This window comes from Eucyclogobius newberryi, unplaced genomic scaffold, assembly GCF_026437365.1.
Source record: "Eucyclogobius newberryi isolate DKJ021-1_F unplaced genomic scaffold, fEucNew1.0.hap1 SCAF_20, whole genome shotgun sequence".
Taxonomy (NCBI): domain Eukaryota; kingdom Metazoa; phylum Chordata; class Actinopteri; order Gobiiformes; family Gobiidae; genus Eucyclogobius; species Eucyclogobius newberryi.
Genome location: NW_027315835.1, coordinates 15,674,962 through 15,696,625, shown reverse-complemented (window position 1 = coordinate 15,696,625; position 21,664 = coordinate 15,674,962). Strand labels below are relative to the sequence as shown.

Below are 21,664 nucleotides of genomic sequence, written 5' to 3'. Positions count from 1 at the left end.
TGTATTCACTACACATTATTTATCCTTGATAAAGTATGAACAAAGAATGAATTAATTATGAACAACACAATATGTCTACAGATAGGGTAGGCTCTGAACAGTCCATTGGAATCTGGTAACACTGTATACTTTTACTTTGAATAGGTCTTTGTTCATTATTATTAAGGCTGTGGTTATTTTAAGGTCTTATTATGTATATTATTATTTAATCGGCTGGAAAACACATAATACATCATGTTTAGCTGTGAAATCTTTAATTGTTAAAGTATTAAGGCAGGTGGGATGGCTACATGCAATTATATTAAATGTTATTATATGTTAAGCTGTAGAATGAAAGGAAAGAAATACAACTCCCACAAAACATAACTGCAAATGTATACGTTACTAGTTGTAACCTTTACATAATAAGTATAATTTTGCCCCATTTACTCAGGCTTTAAGAGGATGCTAAATGATTCAGGGAGATTCCACATGTGACTGCGTGGACCTTCTTCTGTGACAGGTGTTTTATGGGGATGAGTGCTGTTGTTGTGAATGTCTTATCAATGATTCAATGCGGCGCATCACATGGAGAGGAGAGGGGGGGGAGAGAGATGTCTAAGGCTGGATGTTCTGGGAGAACTTTCAATATATAATTCACGGCTGTCTGACGGCTCGGGTGTGAACGTGATGGATGCTCTCTCAGTCTGTTGAAGATTCACTGTTCTTAAAGCTCGTTCTTAGACCACTTTAAGTCTGAACTTGGCTGCCAAATGTCCTGCTACGGTGCTTTGTTCTCCATGCAGGATCTTGACACACAAGACGCGGACACGTCATGCGGCTGCGCATGAGATCAGCTTGAAAAGTTGTTCAATTTGAAAGACAAAGATGGCAAAAGGGAAAAGATCCCAGTTGCCAAAGTCTGCTGATCATTTTCAATATAGGTTTTCGTGGAAGATGCCCACAATTATTTCGCGTCCATTTTTAGGTTCTTGTTTTGATTATATGCTTGGGTCTTTTTACAGCTTTAAGTCAAAGTCTGTGTTGTTTAAATTCAGGAGATTATTCATAGCAATGTTCATTTATTTTTATTAAATATGACCTTTTTATGCATTATTTCCTTTCTGATTTGGGATTGTCATTCAAGCAATACTTTATAAACCCCTGTGTCCTAAAATACCTTAAAAAGTAAAAAAAAAAAAATACAATTAACCATTCCAATATCTTCAGTTATTTGTTATTAATCATAATTTATAACCGGCAAGTCTAAACTGATCCTGACTCATCAGCAACTCATCAATCATCAACATTGAAACTTTACAGTTAAAAGTTATATTTACATGGATTTTCGGAAGAATTGTCATGAGCAGATCTTTTTTATGATAAAAACCCAAATGCACATGCAGCTCAAAAGTCCAAAGTTTGTGTTTGTGTGCTTCTTACGTGTTAAGCCTGGTCGACAGATCCAAAGAACAGAGTGCATGTAAGATGGCAGATTAGGGGAATATGGAACGCGCGGCACAGTCAGCGTTATGCTCGGGCTTTTGTCTTGTTATCTTCGGCAGTGAGTTGACATTATCCCCGTGGATAAGGTTTTACCGTGCATGGATTACCGCATGAGACAAGCTGTGCACGCCCCCAGAAAAAAAAACAGGCGAGGACCAGCCTGGATACCGGGCCCAGTCTCCCAGTGCTCTTGGCCTTCCCTTCTCACCATTCATCACTGCCACCATCAGCAGCGCACTTGGGGCTTCTGACTCACACAATGGCACCTGCTCTCAATGAAAACAATGTAATATCACCTGCAAATCACTGGAAATTGTTGTCCCCATATATTCATGTAAATGTTGAATAGATCGAATGCCTTTAAGAGGTAAATAAGTAAATGTGCTTCTTCTGACAGCTCATACTTCACTGTGATTGGTTGAATCCAGCTGCTCAGAGCCTTACAGAGACTGACCAATAAGAGAACTGGGAGGGGAAAAGTATATGTTTGAGCTTGCAGCTGCATTTAGTATATATGACCACAACAGCAGATCGTTATAGGAATGAGCTCACAATTCACTTTATCATCATATCGCCCAGCTCTTTATAGGTAATAGTTTACAGAAAGTTAGAAAATCAGATTACAGTCAATTTTGCAAACATTTTCAATACAAAGATTGTACATTTATTTGGATTGGAAGATTAATATAGATTGGCATAACAAACCGTTACCCATTGTGCTTATGATACTCTGGGATGGATTAGTAAAACTGTTTTGGTTATAGGATAGTTTGGAATATACCACTTGTTATTTAAGTGAATTTACAGATTTTTGGGAACTGTGATTGTGTATTCTGTTACATCTTATTTTTGTATGCAATGTTTTGGTCAATCTGGAAAAAGAAAGTTGAACTGGCCTCAGATAAATGACCAAAATAATGATTTGACGCCTGGATTGCTCCCTTGCTATTTTTGTCATTGGAATACTTGGAATAAAAATGATAATACACAACTGTGATTTACGCCACTCAATCATCTGTCCCACAAATGCCTCAAATCCCAAACATGTCTGGTTGTTCTTAATCTGCAAAGCCGGTCTATAACGTCACTGATTTCCTGTAAGCTACAGATGTATGTAACAATAAATCACATGTTCAGACGCATATGACGAACGTGCTTAATCACCACAACAGACAACAGCTATTCAAAAATACCTCTCAACATCTGCACGACAAAGACACAGAGAAAAACTAACTGAATATTGCGTTCCAGCTTAGGCCGACTGCTTAATATCCCTGGGAACATTTTGAAAAGATGCAATTTTCTTCATGTGCCTCTGAACTTCTAACAAAACCGGAGCAAGAGATCTCAGTGATCACAGACGCACATGAAAGAGACTGAAGGATGTTCAGCTCCGCTTCTCTCTACAAGGCAAAGAAGTTGAAAGATAGGTCGTAATGATACATGGAATATAGTAGACTTCAAAACCCACAGTTAAGTTAAAATGGCATATCAATCTAACACAGCCACGAAAATCGCTTTTGTATTTCTTGTACACAATGGAGTATTTTCAAAGACCCGAGACTTCCAAACCAAAGAGGTGTCTTTCTTACTTAAACAGCGATAAGCAGGAATAAACACGCAGCTATAGGTATTATGCATTGGCTTAATCCAAAAGACACTTCAAAGAGCACTATAAGGTGTTTTCTTTGAACATCTGGGTGAAGCGTTGAAAATGGAAAGCTTGGTTTTGAATAAGCCTAATGGGAAGTATACAATTTCAAGAATATTTGTACTTGTTAATAAAACGTCTCTAATGATCGTGAAAGAAAAGAAGACAGACAAATGTGTCCAGTTTGAGACGTTGAAAGACAATAGGCAATATTGGGAGTATCCTGATAATTATAGTCAGATGATTTTATGTCAATCCAACAGAAATGTGTTAAAACATGTCTTTAAACGTATTAGTTAAGGTTTAATCTTCAGACGATGTGTAATGTCAGTCAAATGTATCACAAAAGCGCTGAAGTATCATATTATACCCTCAGCATAAATTTCCCTTTTCTTAAATTATTATTTTTAATCAGTTCTTTTTGTTACATTTTTCTTCTCTTTTTTTATTGTAATGGAAATATTGTAGAAAAAAATTCTGATTCCAAATGATAATACAATTTTTTTTCTACAATGGAACACTCCTGGACAAATGAGGGAGTACACCGACTTGAAATTGACATACTAGATCAAATTAAGAATGAAGAATGGATATTTTTCTATCATCTCCTTTTAAGAGTAAAAAAAGCCATCTTGCTACAGCATTTGTACATGTCAAGTGACATTCTTAACTGTTTAATGTTATATGTAGCACATCACTAAATAACAGATGAATTCCGTAATCTATTTGTAATCCCATTTGACTTCTACAGTAAGGTGCAAAAACGACATGAATAACAATGGCTATGCAAGGGACCAGAGCTGTCATCGAATATAAATGACATACTCCACCCATAGCCTTGGCTTTATGTGTCTGTATTATATTAGTAGAAGGCCTATGGAGGGTTTCTGGGCCCAATAGACAAGGCAACACAATTGAAAAAGATGAAACAGTTGCTCCTTTGTCATAATTTCCTTGGGATCGTGTGCAGTAACTGGTGACAAGACTGAATATTGAATAAGGAATGATAGTCTTATCAGGTCCGGTGCACTCCTAAGATAAGAGCGCTCATTGGCTGAGATTCAGAAGAGAATGGAGGACCCCCACAATAGGGAGTCTTAAACAACGGGAATAAAAATGAGAACAATAAAGATAGAAGATGGAGACCTTGAGGAAGTGGGAAAAACAACATCTTATATTTTCGGAACGATTCTGACATACAGTTACAAGGTTTATTGGGCTGCAGGAGTTTGGGAAAGTATTGAAATTGTGGTAAGGTTGGCAAACAATCAAACAAAAACAAAAAATTCTGTTCAGTGCTCATGTTTAAAATGGCATGGAACATTAATATTTAAGAGTAGACTGACTAAAATTAAATATATGTAGTTCCTATACTTTTCATTATTCAGTATTCCATGGCGGTAAGTGACTTTATTAGTCAGAGCTGCCCTAAAGCTCTAAATGCGGCAGCCATCACTCACACAAACCATTCAGATTCGCCCTTTCAATCTAATCATATTATTATAAATTAAAACTAAAGGCTTATATAATCATATATCACAAATGAATCACAATCTGAATAGTCGTAAATAGAAAATCTCAAAGACAGCAATTATTTATGTTGCATATTATTTTTATGTTGCAACAAATTATCTTTATGTAAAATGTTACAAGAAAGGGCATTAAAACCTCCTTCTACTCCTTTTAGCTAATTGTGTGATTGAACATTTTTATCTGTAGTGTAATTTGTTTTTTTCTTAATTTTGTTTAAATTGACTGTTATTATTGTTCAGTGAAGCGTCTTTAAACGTCCTGAAAAGCGCTATTTAAATACAATTACTGTAAACGTATCATCATGGACTCCATAGTGTATTGCAAATGATTCATCCCATGGTATCTCCTTCCTGCAATCACTGTATGAATGTTTGCTTGAGTGTTTTTTAACTGATGCTAAAATAAATAACATAAAAAAGGTTTCGAACTCTACAAAGACAATGTGAGTACAGATCTTGAGAGTTCATAATGTCAGTTTTCTCTTTACTGTTAAGGCTTCTGGGCATGTTTCAAATATGAGTCAAAAGTCTCATATTTTTTCCTTTCCTTTTTTGGATGAGATTCCTCAACTATACTCACAAAGCAAGAGCCCTTATTCGCTACACTATCCATACAGTGAAGAGATCACACTCACTACGGCAGAGTAGGACCTTAAAAATAGAGGACGGAACAGGATGAGTATAAAAAACAAGAGCCTAAGTATAGAGGCATGAATGATCGTAGTAGGAGGAGGAAGGAAGTTGAGAGAGCACGCGCCAACGAGGTAACCTGCATCTCTACAACTTCCACTCCACTCGCCAAAACAAGCGGCCATCTGTGGCTCCTTTCCCAATCACTGGAGGTGGAACCGGGCCACACACTGCAGTGAATCAGCCCGCCTGCCCAAACCTCCGTGAAACCTAGTGCACCTCTCGAAATGTGAAAGCAGAGAAGAGGGAACCAGCAAATTTGGTAATGCATACAGAAAAATGTATTATTTCATATTTAGTTTTGTTTATTGGTTAAAGTAGAGGTGGGAGATGTGAAAAACGTATGATATCACAATAGTTGTTTTGTAGATTTTCAAAATAAGACTATTAAGTGTATCGTCTATAATTAAAACGATTAATAACAGACCTCAAGTAGAGACAGAAACATGTTATCTCTCACTCTCTTCTGCACTTTTGTGGTTCAATTTATGGTCTATTTTGTGCCATACTTGAACCTCAGCCAAGACATTTTCAGGCACATTTGAGCACATTCCTGATGCAATGTTCGAATATAGTCTGAAAAACATTACTAAAATAATGCTACAATGATCATTATATCCATTTTTGTCGCCCAACGCTGGAAAAAAAATGGAACTGAAAGTAAAAATTGTACAATGTTTTTGTTATGTTTGATGATTGGTAAATCTATAAAGTAAAAATGATGAAGCAAAATGCAAAACGTCTTCAACGATACAAATCTAGAAGACCTTGGAACACTAAGAGCTGTATTCTAACAAAATTATAGCTAAAAAAAAAAATGTGGCTGTGGAAACATAAAAGATGATCTAATTCAGCCATTTCACCAGTCCCAAGCCAAGACAAACGTCTAAAGAATTATCTTTATGATTGAGTATTGCTTAAGTATTGCTTCAAATGATTTTCTTTTTGGAATTATTGCTGATAACGTCAAATCCTTTTGCCTCCACTTTTGTCTTAATCATGCCTACTTGCATTTTTTTCCATCATCAACTCCCACCATCTTTACACGTCCGTAAAATTCCACATTAAAAGCTTTGTGAGCCGTGAATGCATTTTTACAATGGCTAACGGCTGGCTTTATGCAATCACTGTAGGAGGACTGTGATAGTAATCCCCTCAAAATAGGACCATATATCCAGGTGACTAGGCAAGCTACTCCGAGCGCTGCACTGCCTGAATCACACTGCCAGTCTCTCGAAATTGGCTATTATTAGTTTCATCACAACCTTCCAGAAAACTGCCTGAAAGCTATACAAGGACTGCCCTGCCGTCCACTCGCTTTCCGCGTTTGCAAATTGATAACGGAACTAGAGACGCTGCAGGGCTAGTAATTCAATATTGGGATCTAACAGGCTCAGATCAGATATGATGGAGCGTAATCCTCTCTCCACTGCCAACGCCACCAACCGCCACATCTCAGAAGAGGAACTTTGGGATATCTTTCATTCATCTTCTTCAGCGTATTCCTGGGAGCTTATCCTCATGACTACGGGCCTTGGATGTGGTACACCCTGGGCAGTGACTCGCACTTATCGAAAATACAGGCACAGTTTTTATCATGCCGTGAATCTCAAGAGAACATTGTGGCTAATTAAGAGAAAAGGTCTTAATAGGTAACTTTGTGTTATTGACTTTGCTACATCAGCCAAACTATAGGTTATTGCAGAGTACATTTTGTTTAGTCGCGCCTATGACTACATTATACTAATACTACTACTGAAAGTGTTTTTCAGACTTCCTATAAGTGATCTGTTCTTCTGTATCTACCTCTGTATCTACCTGCGTTGCACCAATGAAATTTCCCCATGTGGGACAATAAAGGAATATCTTATCTTATACTACATTATTTTTATTCTTTACTTTACTCTGATGTACATTGTTTTACATTTTTATAAACTGCATTGTGTTTTACTTTATTGATTGATTTAAATACTGTAAAGCACTTTGAATTGCAGTTTGTATGAATTGTGCTTTATAAATAAATTTGATTTGATTTGATGCATTTGTATTTTACCAGGCCTGTCACAATACTACATTTTGAAAAACAATATATTGCTATCAAACTGTAATATAGAAACTATTGCCACTAACGCACTGACCCAAAAGCAGGATTATCCCCAGAATCACATTTAAAAGGTTCGTTTGTATCTATAATGAGTCATACAAGTTATTTCTTCAACACTACTACAGCTCAAATTTGATTGTAGTACAAAAAAATAATCAAATGTCCTCATTAGTATAAAGACGTCGATATAGTATTCATTGTTACAAGCAGAGATGACCAAATGTTAATCTATGATCCCCAGAGAGGAGATTCTAACACTATTCCACCACCATGCACCCTATTTCGGTTCTGTTCAAGACTGCTCCTCTTTTCTCTATTGAATGAAAGCATAAAGATGTTTCCAGCTTACACGGCCTAATTCTAAAAAAACATATACCCAAGGACCAAAAGAGCACTGTGGCTAAGTAGGCATGACAGTCTGTGATTACAATGAGTGAGTTAGCGTTAGTCCCCGTGCGCTCTCGTATCATAGTCAATCCTCAGCCCTGTCTCTTGTACAGCTCCACACCCTATTTCTACAGACGTTTCAGACACCGTAATAATTCCCTCGTTTATTTTCAATTAGGATTATTTCTTTTCTCGGGCTAAGAACACCTTTATTCTGCAGTGGGAACTGTTTTTTCCCATTAACGCTGCTGGGTGGCTTCAGATGTGTTTAGGAGAGAAGTGATGAGGAAGAAGATGCTGACTACGAAAGCAAAGTTGTTGTTTTTTTCTTATTGTCAGCTCTGGTGTCAACTCTGGTGTTTAAAAAGGTTACCATTGACAATTAGCATTTCTCAAAAACAGCCCGGCAGAGTAAGTAGCTCATACTGAAGCTTGGGACGTCTAGAGTGCTTTAGAATAGAGAACCATCATCAATTATTTAAACTTTCGGATACACACATAATACTACATGTTCTCTTTTCCCATACATTAATATTTCACCCAACAGATCCCAATGCTTCACCTCATCTTTTGCCTTTCACCTCCCGACGGGCATTTTGTCATCATGAATCAGAAAGTGACATTAAAGGTGGTATGGACGATTTTTTTCAGCAAATTTTTTATCATATTTCCTCGTGGCGTGGATAAATCATTTGTCCTGCCACGTATCAATCATAAAACGCACCTACCGCTCACCTGCAGCCGCGTCAGGCTCGTCCCCACGTTTCTGCGTGCCTAAGCGCATTGATCTATCATAATATAGTTCCCTCAGTGTACGGGGCAAAATAAACACGGAGAAAGACTGTTCGAGCTGACGCAGAAGTGGACAGAAATCTACGGGAGACGAGAGATGCGATGCGCTCCATTGCGCTAATAAACAAACGCACGTGTGTGTTGTATCAGTCCACACGGGGGAGTGCGCATGCGCACTTCCGCCTGCGTTCTCAAATCGCCGAAAAATCGTCCATACCGCCTTTAAGAAACCCTTAAATGGCCTCTGTCACAGTTTGAAGCAGGCAATGCCAATCTATGGGTCCCTCGGCTGTTAAGTGAGAGGCCAACTCTATAAGACTTTCAGTAAATCTGAAATCTTAAATAAGGCTTCAAATCAGACTTTAAAAACTGCAAAAACATGTGACATGTATGATTTGCAAACAAAATTGATTTAATATGCAGTATTTATTTTATTTTCAGAATTATGTTCGTATGATTATGTATTAAAACTAATTTAATATATTTCATGACACCAAAAATATGTCTTTCAAACTTTAGGTTTGTCGTCATAAGGCGCTGGTACAGCTGGCAGCCCGGTGTAAACGCTCTCTCTTCTTTCTCACACTTTTTGTGCTTTATTTCCTATATTTTGTAAATATAGTTAGTATATTTTTTCTATTTTACTGTACGACAGGGACACGCGCTGGAATAGTTTTTTAATTCAACTGTTTTTGACTTTTTTCGGCTGGATTTGAGCGTTTTTCGTTGCGTTCGTTGTGTTGTTGTGACGTGAGCTAGCTCCGAGCGAGCCCACCAGCCCCCCCCCCCCCCCCCCCCCCCCCCGCGCCCTCCGGCCGCGCTAAAGTACGGCGTGTCGTCGGTACACGTTTATATACACGTTTATATACACGTTTATATGAAAGAGGAACTTCACGAACGATCGGGACACGCACTGGAATCGTTTTAAATTAACTTGTTTTGACTTTATTCGGCTGGATTGAGTGTTTTCGTCGTGTCGTTGCGATGTGTCTTGGCTCCGGCCCCGCCCCCCGGCTCCGGCCCCGCCCCCCGGCCTGCGCCGTACCGCGTTTCCACAAAGGAGGAACTCATGAAACTGCGGAGAACAGTCGTCTTACCCGGAGATCGTCACGTTATCCCGGCGCAATACTGACCTAACCTAATACTGATGTGCAATTCTGTCATATGTGCAATTGCTGTTGGAATTCATGTGCAATTCATGTGCAATTACTGTGAAATTCATGTGCAATCTATGTGCTGTTGTGACACATATTCATGTGCAATTACTGTCGGGATCACATGCAATGGTATTTATTTATTTGTCTATGGGAGTTTTTATTTATTTATAGGAGATCTTCTACTGAAAGTGTTTTTCAGACTTCCTATAAGTGATCTGTTCTTCTGTATCTACCTCTGTATCTACCTGCGTTGCACCAATGAAATTTCCCCATGTGGGACTATAAAGGAATATCTTATCTTATCTTATCTTATCTGTCATCTCAATCGCAAAAGCCCTGAGAGAGTGAGAAACTGTATGCTGAGTCCCACAGGAAAAGCAGTGAATGTCCCAAGGCTTTTAGCGCCATCAACCAGCACTGACCAGAGTCAAAAAAGGTTAAGGGAAGAGTTCGGTCTATTTGTGGCCAGGTCCTTCCAATTGTGAGGTGCACAGCCAGCCAAAGGCTGTCAGGTTGAAAGGATAGATAAAATTGCTATATTTTAGTTTTTAAATTGACTTCTTTGGCAAAACTCTTACAAGTAAGCTTTACATTACCCAATTCATGGCAAGGCATGGCAAGTTTATTAGTAGAGCACATTTCCAATTTAACAATTTTGCTGTCAAAATGTATGATTCATACATTTTGTCTGAATGTATGATTCATACATTTTGTCCATGCTTAGTGAGCCGCAAGGTGGAAAACCTGGAAAACACTGGCAGACACTCCAGACACTCTTTCCCATATTTATTTGACATTGCCAGCGTGACAGGCGTCTCCGGGATGGGCACGTCGCTTTTAGATTGATTCTTTCCCATGTTTGGACCCAGTCTCGTCTGCTCCCTCCCTAGATTTAGCTTTTGCTAAACTAATTGTTCCAGACAAGCTTTTAGAGTTAAAAGTCACTCTTGATCAGTGGGGAGGTGGGGCCCGGCTCTTCCTGGACTTTACAGTGGCCTTACTGCCGACTGAAAATCTGACCAGCATGTGTTCTAACCCTCACCCCAGGCTCCTGCCATGCGGCTGCGCTCGGACACCGGCACAATGGGCTAGTAGCCATATGTGACACTAACATGAACTTTGGCGCTAGGCTATGGAGAGACTTGTATACAAGCAGACGTGAGAACAGGACTAATGTGATGGTACTTCCTGGTTCTTGTCAGGACCCGAGCAGCAGCGTTCTGGATGTACTGCAGCTGTTTTACAACTCGTTTGGAGAGACCAGTGAGCGGCCGTTACAGGAGTCTAATCTACTGGAGACAAATACATGGATAAGCCACTCCAAGTCTGGTTTAAAATCTATACTTTTGATTTTGCCAATGATTTAGATGGTAAAAAGCTGCTGATTTGATTGATTTGACGTGGCTGTTAAGATTAAAGTCTGACTCCATTATTATTCCTCAGATTTCTAACTAGATTTGTAGGTTTTAGAGCGAGACTCTGTAGGTGACCGCTGACACATTTTCTTTGTTTCTGTGGCTAAAGACGATGATTTCAGTCTTGTCTGAGTTCAGCTGGAGAAAGTTGTTTTGCTTCCACACACGGATCTGTTGGATGCAGTGACAGAGTGAATCCACTGATCCATGTGGTCTGAGACAGTTACCAATTTCAACAAAGTACTTCCTCTCTTACATATAGGACCTTAACCAATGATGCCCACCCAGTCCTCTAGTCTCTGTGAGAGGATCCCGACAGTGTCAAAAGCATCACTCAGATCTAACAGAATTAAGACTGAAGCTTTGCCCGTGTCAGTGTTCAGGCGGATGTCATTTGTCACCTTGACAAGAGCAGTCTCAGTGCTGTGATGAGGTCTAAAACCTGACTGAAAAACATCAAATGAGTTGCTTATTAAGAGGAAATCTGTGAGCTGTTGGTAAACAACCTTTTCAAGGACTTTGCCCCAAAATGACAGATTAGAGATGGGCCAGTAATGACTCAGTACTGCGACATCAAGTCTGCTCTTCTTTAGGAGAGGCTTTATGACCGCAGTTTTCATCATCGATTATATTGTAACACTCTGCATGTAACAAACTGTAATAACACATCCAACCCAATCTCAGCACACTGTTTAAGAACCAGTCGTAACATGTAACACAAACGCAACTCGTTCGCTATGTAACAACATTTGATAAGATGTAACTCAAATGCAACTCACTTTGTAAGAACCTATAATAACATGTAACCCAAATGCAACACATTGTGTTACAATCTGCAAGAGAATGTAAATCTAACGCCTTTAATCCCTCAGTACAACATTAATACATGTCTGAACAGGCTGTTAGGGTATTTAAAATAATATTTATTCAAAATAATAATGAAAAATAGACAGGTCAACATTGTACAGAGGCCCATTGTTCTCTATCCCAGCCCCCAATTAGAATATTTGAAGTTTATTCCACCTGCAAATACATGCATCATTACACTAAATAAGGGCAAGAAAAGTGCATGCTTGGCTAACTTCCTGTACAGTTCTCTCACTTTTTCCTGACTCACAATAGTTCATTATTTGAAAGTGTTTTATCAGGAGTGTTTTACCTGTCAAGCTTGCACAGAAATAATGTATGCTACATCCAAACATGTTCCCTCCCCACAGAATTAATTATTCCTGAGACTCACTGTTATACCTGTCAGTGCAGTGTTGTTTCTCGAGCGCAATGATAATAAATGTCCCTCGCTATTGCCTTTCTTGCTGTACAATATTTAATTATTGCTCCCCGGTTTCCCTTTAATTTTTTATTTTTCATTTTTACCATGCCCATTATCTTGACATCCAAAACACAAGAACAGGTCATTATTCTCTCTCTCCCGCACACATTCATGACGTCATAAAATGGATTTATAATTTAGAGGCTAATATATTAGCCCGATAAGCACTGGTGATTTGCATAGGCTGCTGATTCCGTTCTATAAATGACACATCACGTAGAGGCCGTGGTGACAGAATGAAAGTGAAAATGTATTAAAACGCAGATATGGGTAATGCCCTGAGGCTGATCAGCAGATAAATGAAGTCTATTAATAGAAAGTGCAAAGGTGTTCAACAGTCCATGCATGATGTCTCTATGTTGTCACTTGCATCACTTTAAATTCAGTTTGAAGAATATTGTACAGATTAACAATATGTAAAAAAATATCTATCAATAAGATTATGTATAATAATCATCAACAATTGTTTCATGCAGCCACCTGCTCGTCCCTATGGAGATGTCAAAGCAATCAGCATGAATATGTGAAACATCACATCGTGCACCACTGCATTATTTTGTCACTGTCTACCATTCTACCACAGCCCATATTCTGATTAGAACCAATCAAAAGACTATGCAACCACTTCCTACTAAATTGCAAACCTTCTCTGTCGTTGTGGACTAATTTATGTGCCCCAAGTGCACTTACTGTATGTCTGCTGCTTTGTAATTGGTGCCCATCAGTGTCAAGTGTTTCTGTGGATGTGCTTGGGGCCAACTGAGCCCAATGGACAAAATAGTAGAGATTCGCATAAAGATTTGTGCATATTTTGACAGCTTATGACATGTGAACCTCAAACATGCACTTCAAACATGGACAGCATTTAATTAACACAACGAAAAAGAGAGAACATCAAGCCTCCTGAAAAATTCTTAAAAAGCTGAGCTGATCTTTAAATAAAGGATTTTTTTTGGATAAATATTAAATTGTGACATAATTCATTCACATGTGGGCCATGTAAATTAGCTTATAATGTTGATAACCTAGCTAATGTATTGTATATTAACACCTCAATTACAAAGCAGCAATGTTGGCACAACACATCCTGACAACAAATAATAATGTTTTACTTGCATATTAGTTTCGCTGGTATTACTTTTTAATTCAGGAGTAAATGCTTTATTCATTGAGTTGCACAGCCATATTAAGCCTGGCCTATAGTAAGCATTATTTTGGTGACCATGCGCTTATATTTTAGACAACCAACTATTGCAGTTAGGCAAAAATAGATACTACATTATTCATTATTTTCATTAGCAATTCAACCAGCTTCCAAAAACAGCCTCCTTCACTGTTGTACTTATCATTCAAACATACCCACACTCTCTGTTGGATGTTGGATAATAAACACATTCTGATAGCAGTCAATGGAGTATGTGTAGTGTAGGTGCAGCTGCTCGCTCATCCCTGTCTGGGCCAGGCTCCGAGCAAGTGAAGCGTGTCCCAGGACAGACAGGAGGGTCCACCGAGGCGCCCTGACCCCCAAGAGAGCGGCACACGCAGGATTTAGATCTTTGTTTTTAATCCCCCTTACACGCACCACTGCCTCTACAGTAACACTCCCAGCAGCCTTCATGTATAGCACGGAAAACAAAAGCAATAACTTAACACGTGTATGTCAGCAAACAACAAATCCTATTATCTTCTTTTTGTTGTGACAGGAAAACAGTGATTACTGGTGCTGTCCTGAGCAATCTGGAATAAAGGTAGGACATAATAACCACACTGGCTATTGGTGAGGAGTTTATTTCTCCTGTAGCTCTAGTCTGATTGTTTCCAGTCTGTTCCTAGTAAAATATACATTTATATCAACAAAAAAGGTAGACATTAATAGTAAGAGTGGCATTGTACATTCATAATTTGGCAGGTGGTCGTAATGTTATCGCTGGTATAATAGTTTTAAAGCATCTGATTTTCCAACAATGAAAGGAAGAAATAGATATTTAAATCAATTTAACTTGCACCTACCTTTGGCACATTTTGAAGTTACTGCAAAGCAGCACATTTTTACATAGTTTAGGTGTAATTTTAAATACTATTCTAAAGCAAAACGAGTTTTTATTCCCAGAATATAGCAGTGAGCAGACTCATGAAATGTATCTCTTAATGTCCAGAGCGCACATCTGTTTTCCTATTTGTAGTTTGAGTGGCTTGATGTATACCACTAATTAAGCACCGTGCCAGCTTCTTTATGCAACTGATGCTATGAACACACTTGAAGCTGCTCCTGATACACAAGAAAGATGACCTTACTTGTTTAATATTCAGCCGAAGAACAAAATGCCTGGCTTTGAATAGCAAAAAATGCTAAATGTGGGTGGCAATTCACCAGTGGGAATGAGGCTCTCAGGATGTGTGCATAGAATTACAACTGCACTTGACTGAGAGAGAGGGATGGGCCAAGAGCCAGCCACTCATCCCTGTGGTTTTCCAACAGAGCGCCGTTCCAATAGCTTCCCTCGTATACGCCTCAGCCAATGGGGCTTGTGTGTGGAAAATGGAGAGGGGAACATAATAGCATTGAATGTATATAACCGGATGATAGAGTCGAGAGTGTGCTTGCGTTTGTGTGCATGTTTGTAGTCAGTCTGTCTCCTCTTGAATGTGAGGTAATGTATAGGGGATGGATAAAAAATGTGTATCACAGTTCAGCAAAAACAAAATGTATAAAAATCTGTGAAGCATGCACGTTTTTTAAAATATATTGATTTATTTTCCTGCGGCAAGGATGCAATTTTCACACTGTTTGTCAATCATACAACAAAAAGACTGTGCTTGAAGTTTTTTTTTATTTCTTTACATATTATGAATTGCCAACAGTCAAAGTTAAATAAAAGTCATCTGGAAGTGGGTTCATTATTAAAGACAGTTAACCTGAGCCTAATTTGATCGTTAAAAATTTCAACTTCAATGCTGTACAACGCAGCTGTGTCACTGGTTTAATATAACAGACAGTGAATGAGATTAAAAACAGTTTGGATATTTCTTTTTTTTTTTTTTTTTGCTCAAACTGCATTTTATATCCAAACATTCATATAAAATTGCTCTTTCAAAGCAATATTTTTTACTTGTATGGCAAACATACAGGAAATGGCAATGTGGGAAGACGGGTACATTTAGACAAAGGGTTCAGTTCCCAAAACACATTAATTAAGCTCAGGAGGAGAAACAGCAATGAGCGAGGCAGAAAACAGAAATCCTGTTAGCTTCTTTCAGTCCACATTATGTGCAACACAACCCCATTCACAACAACATTACTTACTACTTTATCATTTTACATTACAGAATTGAGCATAAAGAAAAATCCACCTAAAGCTATGTTTTACACTGTGTTTCATCATAAAATGAGAAGAGGCCTTTTCAGTCATCTACATAGACTGTATTATACAACACAAGTGCAGATTTTATGGTCCAGAGAAAGGTGTTAGCTTTATAAAAACAAAAGCTGCTAAAGATAAAGCTATTTTGTTTGCTCTAGGCTTATAGATGCAAACACAACCCGCAAAGGTTATATAAAAATAAAGCAAACAAGGCTTAAGCAAATCAACTATGGCACTGAAGTAAATGGCCTACAGAAGCAATGCCATAACAAGACTTAAGGTATTGTATAGATGCTGCATATATGCGAGTTACTGTTCAATAACATGATCACTTCTTTCTCATTGACGATGTGGCAGGATTTGAATGTTTGACCTCATCTCTTATGTGCAATTACTGTTGTGACTCATGTGCAATTACTGTGAAATTCATGTGCAATCTATGTGCCGTCGTGACACATTCATGTGCAATTACTGTCGTGATCACATGCAATGGTATTTATGTATTTATTTATTTGTCTATGGGAGTTTTTGTTTATAGGAGATCTTCTACTGAAAGTGTTTTTCAGACTTCCTATAAGTGATCTGTTCTTCTGTATCTACCTCTGTATCTTCCTGCGTTGCACCAATGAAATTTCCCCATGTGGGACAATAAAGGAATATCTTATCTTATCTCATAATAAAAGACTAATACATTTTCATCTGACAGAGCCAAGAAAATACGTTTAATTTGCTCTTGGTTAAGGTTATGGAGAAAACTGTCAAACTTTATCAACTGTGTCCATTTCAGTGATTAGAGATAAACAATTAGTGTTGGGCTTTATTGCATATTTTCCATTGCCATTATTCCATTATTTCACATTACCATTTTGGAGTGGAATTTAAAAAGAGAGAAATCAAAATATAACAAAAAGCGTTATGCCCTTGCTAACAATTCAGAAGGGCATCACAAACTGAATGTCTGAAACTTGTCTACATTTTCAAAGGCCCCTTTTTTTCCATTTGAGAAACCATTTACCATTGAATACTCGAATGCAGTGATTGAAGTTCATAGTTATCTTTGGAAAACATGAAGGAAGACTTGACTTGCATCGACGCTATACGACACGCCTCCGTTTACTTGCAAATTCCCATATAACTCCTCTCCTCTCTGATGTAACTGGCAAGCATAATGGATGTGTTTTGGTTGGCTGCAAAGTGCCACCTGTTTCATGACAGATATTTTCCCAAATTCGAGGATAAAGATTTCACAAGTGGGGGAAAATGTCAGTTTGCTCCGCATGATGTCAACATTGAGGATGGAGGAGAATTATCCACCGGTTCCACTGAAAACGACTTGTGTGCCAGAAAGCATATATTAGCTGAGTGCAGATTTGAGGGGAGCTTTTGAGCCTTGATGTTCAGATGGGAGGTGGGGCCGAGATGATTTGCTTTTTAAATGTACAGCAGCAGAAGTGATGTAGTCAAAAGAGATTAAGTACTATATTAAAGAAAGCAAACTGTCACTTAGCTTTTACTCAAAACCTACTTCAACTTCTATAATCACTGCTATAGTATCTGCTATAATTACTTATATCTATAGTCCTACAGTTAATGGAAATGCTAAATTGCTACTACGGCCTGCTACTACAACTAATATGATTACCACAATGTCACTGACTCTATAATCGCCCCATTACTTCTACGTCAAACATTTCATGACAAAATATAAAGGGCCAAAAACGAAATATCACTTGTGGAATATCATTTGTTTATCTTTCTGCACTATAAGGAATAGTTACTGTCTAATGTCTAACCATATGCTAACGATGTGTAACCCAGAGTTAGACAAGAAACACGTCACTTGATCCTTGGTTCCTCGTGCAATCAATGCCATTGATGAGTTCCGCTGATAAAAAAGAGGTTTCTATGTAGCCAACCGGAAATCTAAGCATGTGATCCACGCTAAAAATACAGGAAAAAGTAGAGTTCTAGTTTCCCCTGCCCTTTAAAGAAGCTTAGTAAGAGCGAAAACAGCAAAAAAATGTGTTTCAGCTGCTATTGTACATTCAGTATTGTAAGTATTTGGAGTGCAAGACAGGCTTAGTGAAGACAAGGGTTGTAACTGAATTAGAATACCACGAATCAATAAATCCATTGATTGAAAGGACATGAGATTGAGTTGTAAATAGTAAGGGGGGTCGTTGAGTTACCCTGTACATTCCTATGTAATTGTTACGCTCCAGTATTGCAAGTAATAGATTCTTCTATCCTCATTTCATTCCTAATTTCAAACTTGCAAGAAGCTTTTCAAGTGGCAAGAACGATACCAGGAACTCACTATCCAACGTGGGTTTATGAATGGATGGAGCATATACCCTTGAACTAATGCACCCACTTTGGGAGTTTGGAAGTCTATTATCTGCTGTTCCATATTTTATTTGTACGGTTATTTCTGCCTGCTGCTCAACTGCAGGCTCACTCACTAAGTAGTTATCCACCATAGTGATGATACTGAGATTTCTAGAGCAGAATCTCTAAAAATGCTTGCGTATTCATCTTACACCCGGCCCCACGCTGGTCCAAATATCTTCCCGGTGATTTGTGAAAGGTTGTTGCTTTGAGGTGAATAATCACAAAGCCATCCTTCATTACACAATGCTAAATATGCAAAATCCACAGCTCCCCTACCCTCTGTCTCCTCCAGCACTTGCATCACTTAGCCAGCTCCATCTGCCATCTCTTACTAAACTCTCTCGTCTATCGCTTTGTTATGCTTCCCACATTTTCCTCCACCATTTTCTACCTCTCTCCACTTGTCCTCTGCAACCTCCTTTTTATCCCTGTATCCAACTGCTTTTTTTCCTGCTGTGTTTTGAGGGTCTACCCAGCACCACTCGCCTCCCCGTATCCTCTCATCTGAATGGGACCTGTGGCCTTGCCCTATCTTGATTCCTCTAGACAGGAGGTGAGAGCTAACCTTTCTCCCACTTCCACACCTCTTCTAGCTCTGTGTTATTTGTTTTCATAACACAAAATACACCGGCCTCGGTCACGCATGACATCACCGAAAAGCTTAAGCCAACTAACAGTCAAAACAAGATACATTGGACGAGCGACTATACTTTACAACCATATTGGAAAAAGGGAAGTGAAAAAAAATCTTCTCTGGAGGTAAGATTCATATTGGATTATTGCACGAGTGAAAGATAAAGATGAGAGGGCTGAAAAAATGTGATATCCCTTGATATGAGCTTGTGCTAATGAATATGATTAATGTTAAGCTTCTTGAGAACCCACTATCCATGTGGTTAAATAAAACCATTAAAATTATCTGACTGAGTCATATCAAAGGATATCCAACAAAGGGTGTTATTCTGATTGGCAGTAGTTACATATTCTTGACAAACAACTTGAAGCAAGAAAAATATTCGAAACACACTCTTAAGTAACCAAAAGAGGACTTACGAGTTCTGTAGCGGTGGTGTGGCCGTGTGGCAGGGCCTTTACCTGGACGCCCATGATTCCAGCGTGTAGTTGGCTTGAACGGGACAGCCGGCTGGGAGGAGGGTAGGGGCAGCTTGGCAGTGGTTTTGACAGCAGGAGTGACAGTGGACGAGGATGTGGAGGTGACGGTCACAGTCTGCCCAGGTTTGGAGTTTACAGGTCCATTACGTCCATTATTCCCGATCCCTTTCCGGACTGCGTTTCTCGGGGTGACCTCCTTCGCGCTGGGTGGCGGTGTTAGCCGGGTGGCACGAGTAGTCGAGGCAGTAACCACAGTTCCAATAATGCGGGTACCCACACGGTTGTGAAGATGTGGGGCATGGTTACCCTCGCCACCCAGAGAGCTCCCATTGGCCGAATGGTTGGCAGGAGGTCCTGATCGAGTTCTAGGTGCTGGGGCTGTACCATCAGCGGCTAGCAGTGTGGTAGTAGAAAGGATAGCAGTGGTTGAAGCTGCGGATGTAGTGGTCGTGGCAGGAATGTCTTGGCCCTTAGGCATGGCACTGGGTTTGGAGAGGAATATAGGGTCCTGTCCAATGCTACCTTTGGGATCCACCAAGTCGGTGGGCACATAGTCCTGCACCGAACCAACCACAATCCACTTGAGGAGCATCAGGCTTAGTCCCAGTCCAACAAATCCCATGACAAGGGGGACAGCACACAGCCAGGTCTGCTGCCGGGGCCATACCGCACAGGGACCACAGCGCAGGGGCCCCTGGGCTCTTGGCGACGCCTGCTCGGCCCCTGGCTCCTCCAGTGTCATGGGAACAAGGGAGCTTGTGCCCGAGCGCTCACTCATCCTGTCAGGGGAGGGTGGCTGCTGCTTTTTTTGTCTTTGAGTGTGAATGGGAGGTCAAACAGGTGGCCGGATGATGCAAGGGCATAGACAAGGAAGGGGACGAGGCGCGGAAGGGATGTCGGACATTTTAAGTGTATAGCCAAGCACACACTGCTCTTCTCTACATGCAGATATTGAACACAAACGAATGCACCTACAACACAAGCTGACACGCTATCACACACTGGACTATTAATTAAAACCTGCACAGCACTCTAATGCATTCACAAGCGGTATAAGCTTCACTCCCTCTGGTGGACAACAACCCAAACACACACACACACGCAACCATCTACAGAGCACATGCACACTTTCAGCCTGCACGCACGTTATGGACAGGTGAGAGTGGCCAAAAAAGGGGGGGAGGTGTCTCGCTGTAGTTCAGCTCTAACGAACAGAGGATAATTCCCAGGATGCTTCTCTGCCTCGTTTAAAAAAACAGACAGAAGCAAGGCAAAAAGAAGGTAGAGAAAGGTATTGATCCGCTGGGTGGTGAGCTTCAGACTCAAGCTGTAAATCCATGTGCGTGTGTGCGTGCGCAGATCAACACGCCAGGCTATGACAGCAGCCTTCTCTCCTTTCAGCTGCGTGATTATCAGACGCATACACTCCTTAATGTGTCAGCCACCACCTTTATTCAAGTTCCTTACTCATTCTTTTTTTTCCCCCCCACCAAAAGCAAACACTGTGAAAATGTTCCACTCTTCTTTGCAGTCTTTCAAGTTTGCCTGCTCTCCATCCCCCGCCACCCTTTTGCGCACTCCAGCTGTCAGTAAATCCAGCCGCCAAAAAGCCGGCAAAAATCACACAGACTGCGCTCAGGGGCAGGGCAAACGGGACCAGATGTGCCGAGGCTGGGGAAAGAGTCCGGAGAGGTACATCTGGTCCAAAAGCAAACGCCTGACAGTGAAAAAAAGACAAAAGAAAGACAAATCCACCTGAACAACAGGATCGCGCGTCTGGATAGTCCCCGTCCACCACGATGATGGATCCCGCGGATAACGGCGAGACTGTAGAATGCTGGGTTTACCCCCGCTGCATTCTCACAGTGGTGCAAGGAGCAGCGGAGAGGAGGATGGAGGGAGAGGGAGTCAGAAAGAAGCGATGCAGGGAGAGAGAAGAGAAAAGGAGGGGGCTACTGCTGCTGCTGCTGCTGCTGCTCTAAAAAAATGATGCGGCGGCTGTTCTCGTTCGGCTGCAGACTGAGGAGAGACGGAGAGGCAAAAAGAAGAGGAGGAGGAGGGATGGGTGAGGAAGGGGGCTGCCTCAATCTGCGCTGACTGATGTGACTCTACCGCTTCTGCTGTTTTTTTTTTGTTTGTTTTGCTCCTATCCCACGACCGCGCGCTCTCTCCCCCCAATTCTCCGACGCGCCTCCGAAGTCCGCACTTTTCCGATCGCGGGGAAGTAAAAAAAAAAAAAGAAGAAGGCTGGATGA

The 21,664-nt window shown here is 40.1% G+C and overlaps 1 protein-coding gene across 1 annotated transcript in view; it reads right to left on the bottom strand.

The window, feature by feature from the left end:
- Positions 1–21,135, bottom strand: part of nrg3b (neuregulin 3b) — a 311,990-nt gene extending 290,855 nt beyond the window's left edge. The window contains 2 exon segments of the mRNA XM_072455883.1: positions 19,350–20,235; positions 20,237–21,135. Coding sequence (XP_072311984.1) covers positions 19,350–20,235; positions 20,237–20,272 — 922 coding nt within the window. The 5' untranslated portion in view covers positions 20,273–21,135.
- Positions 21,136–21,664: the final 529 nt, after the last annotated feature.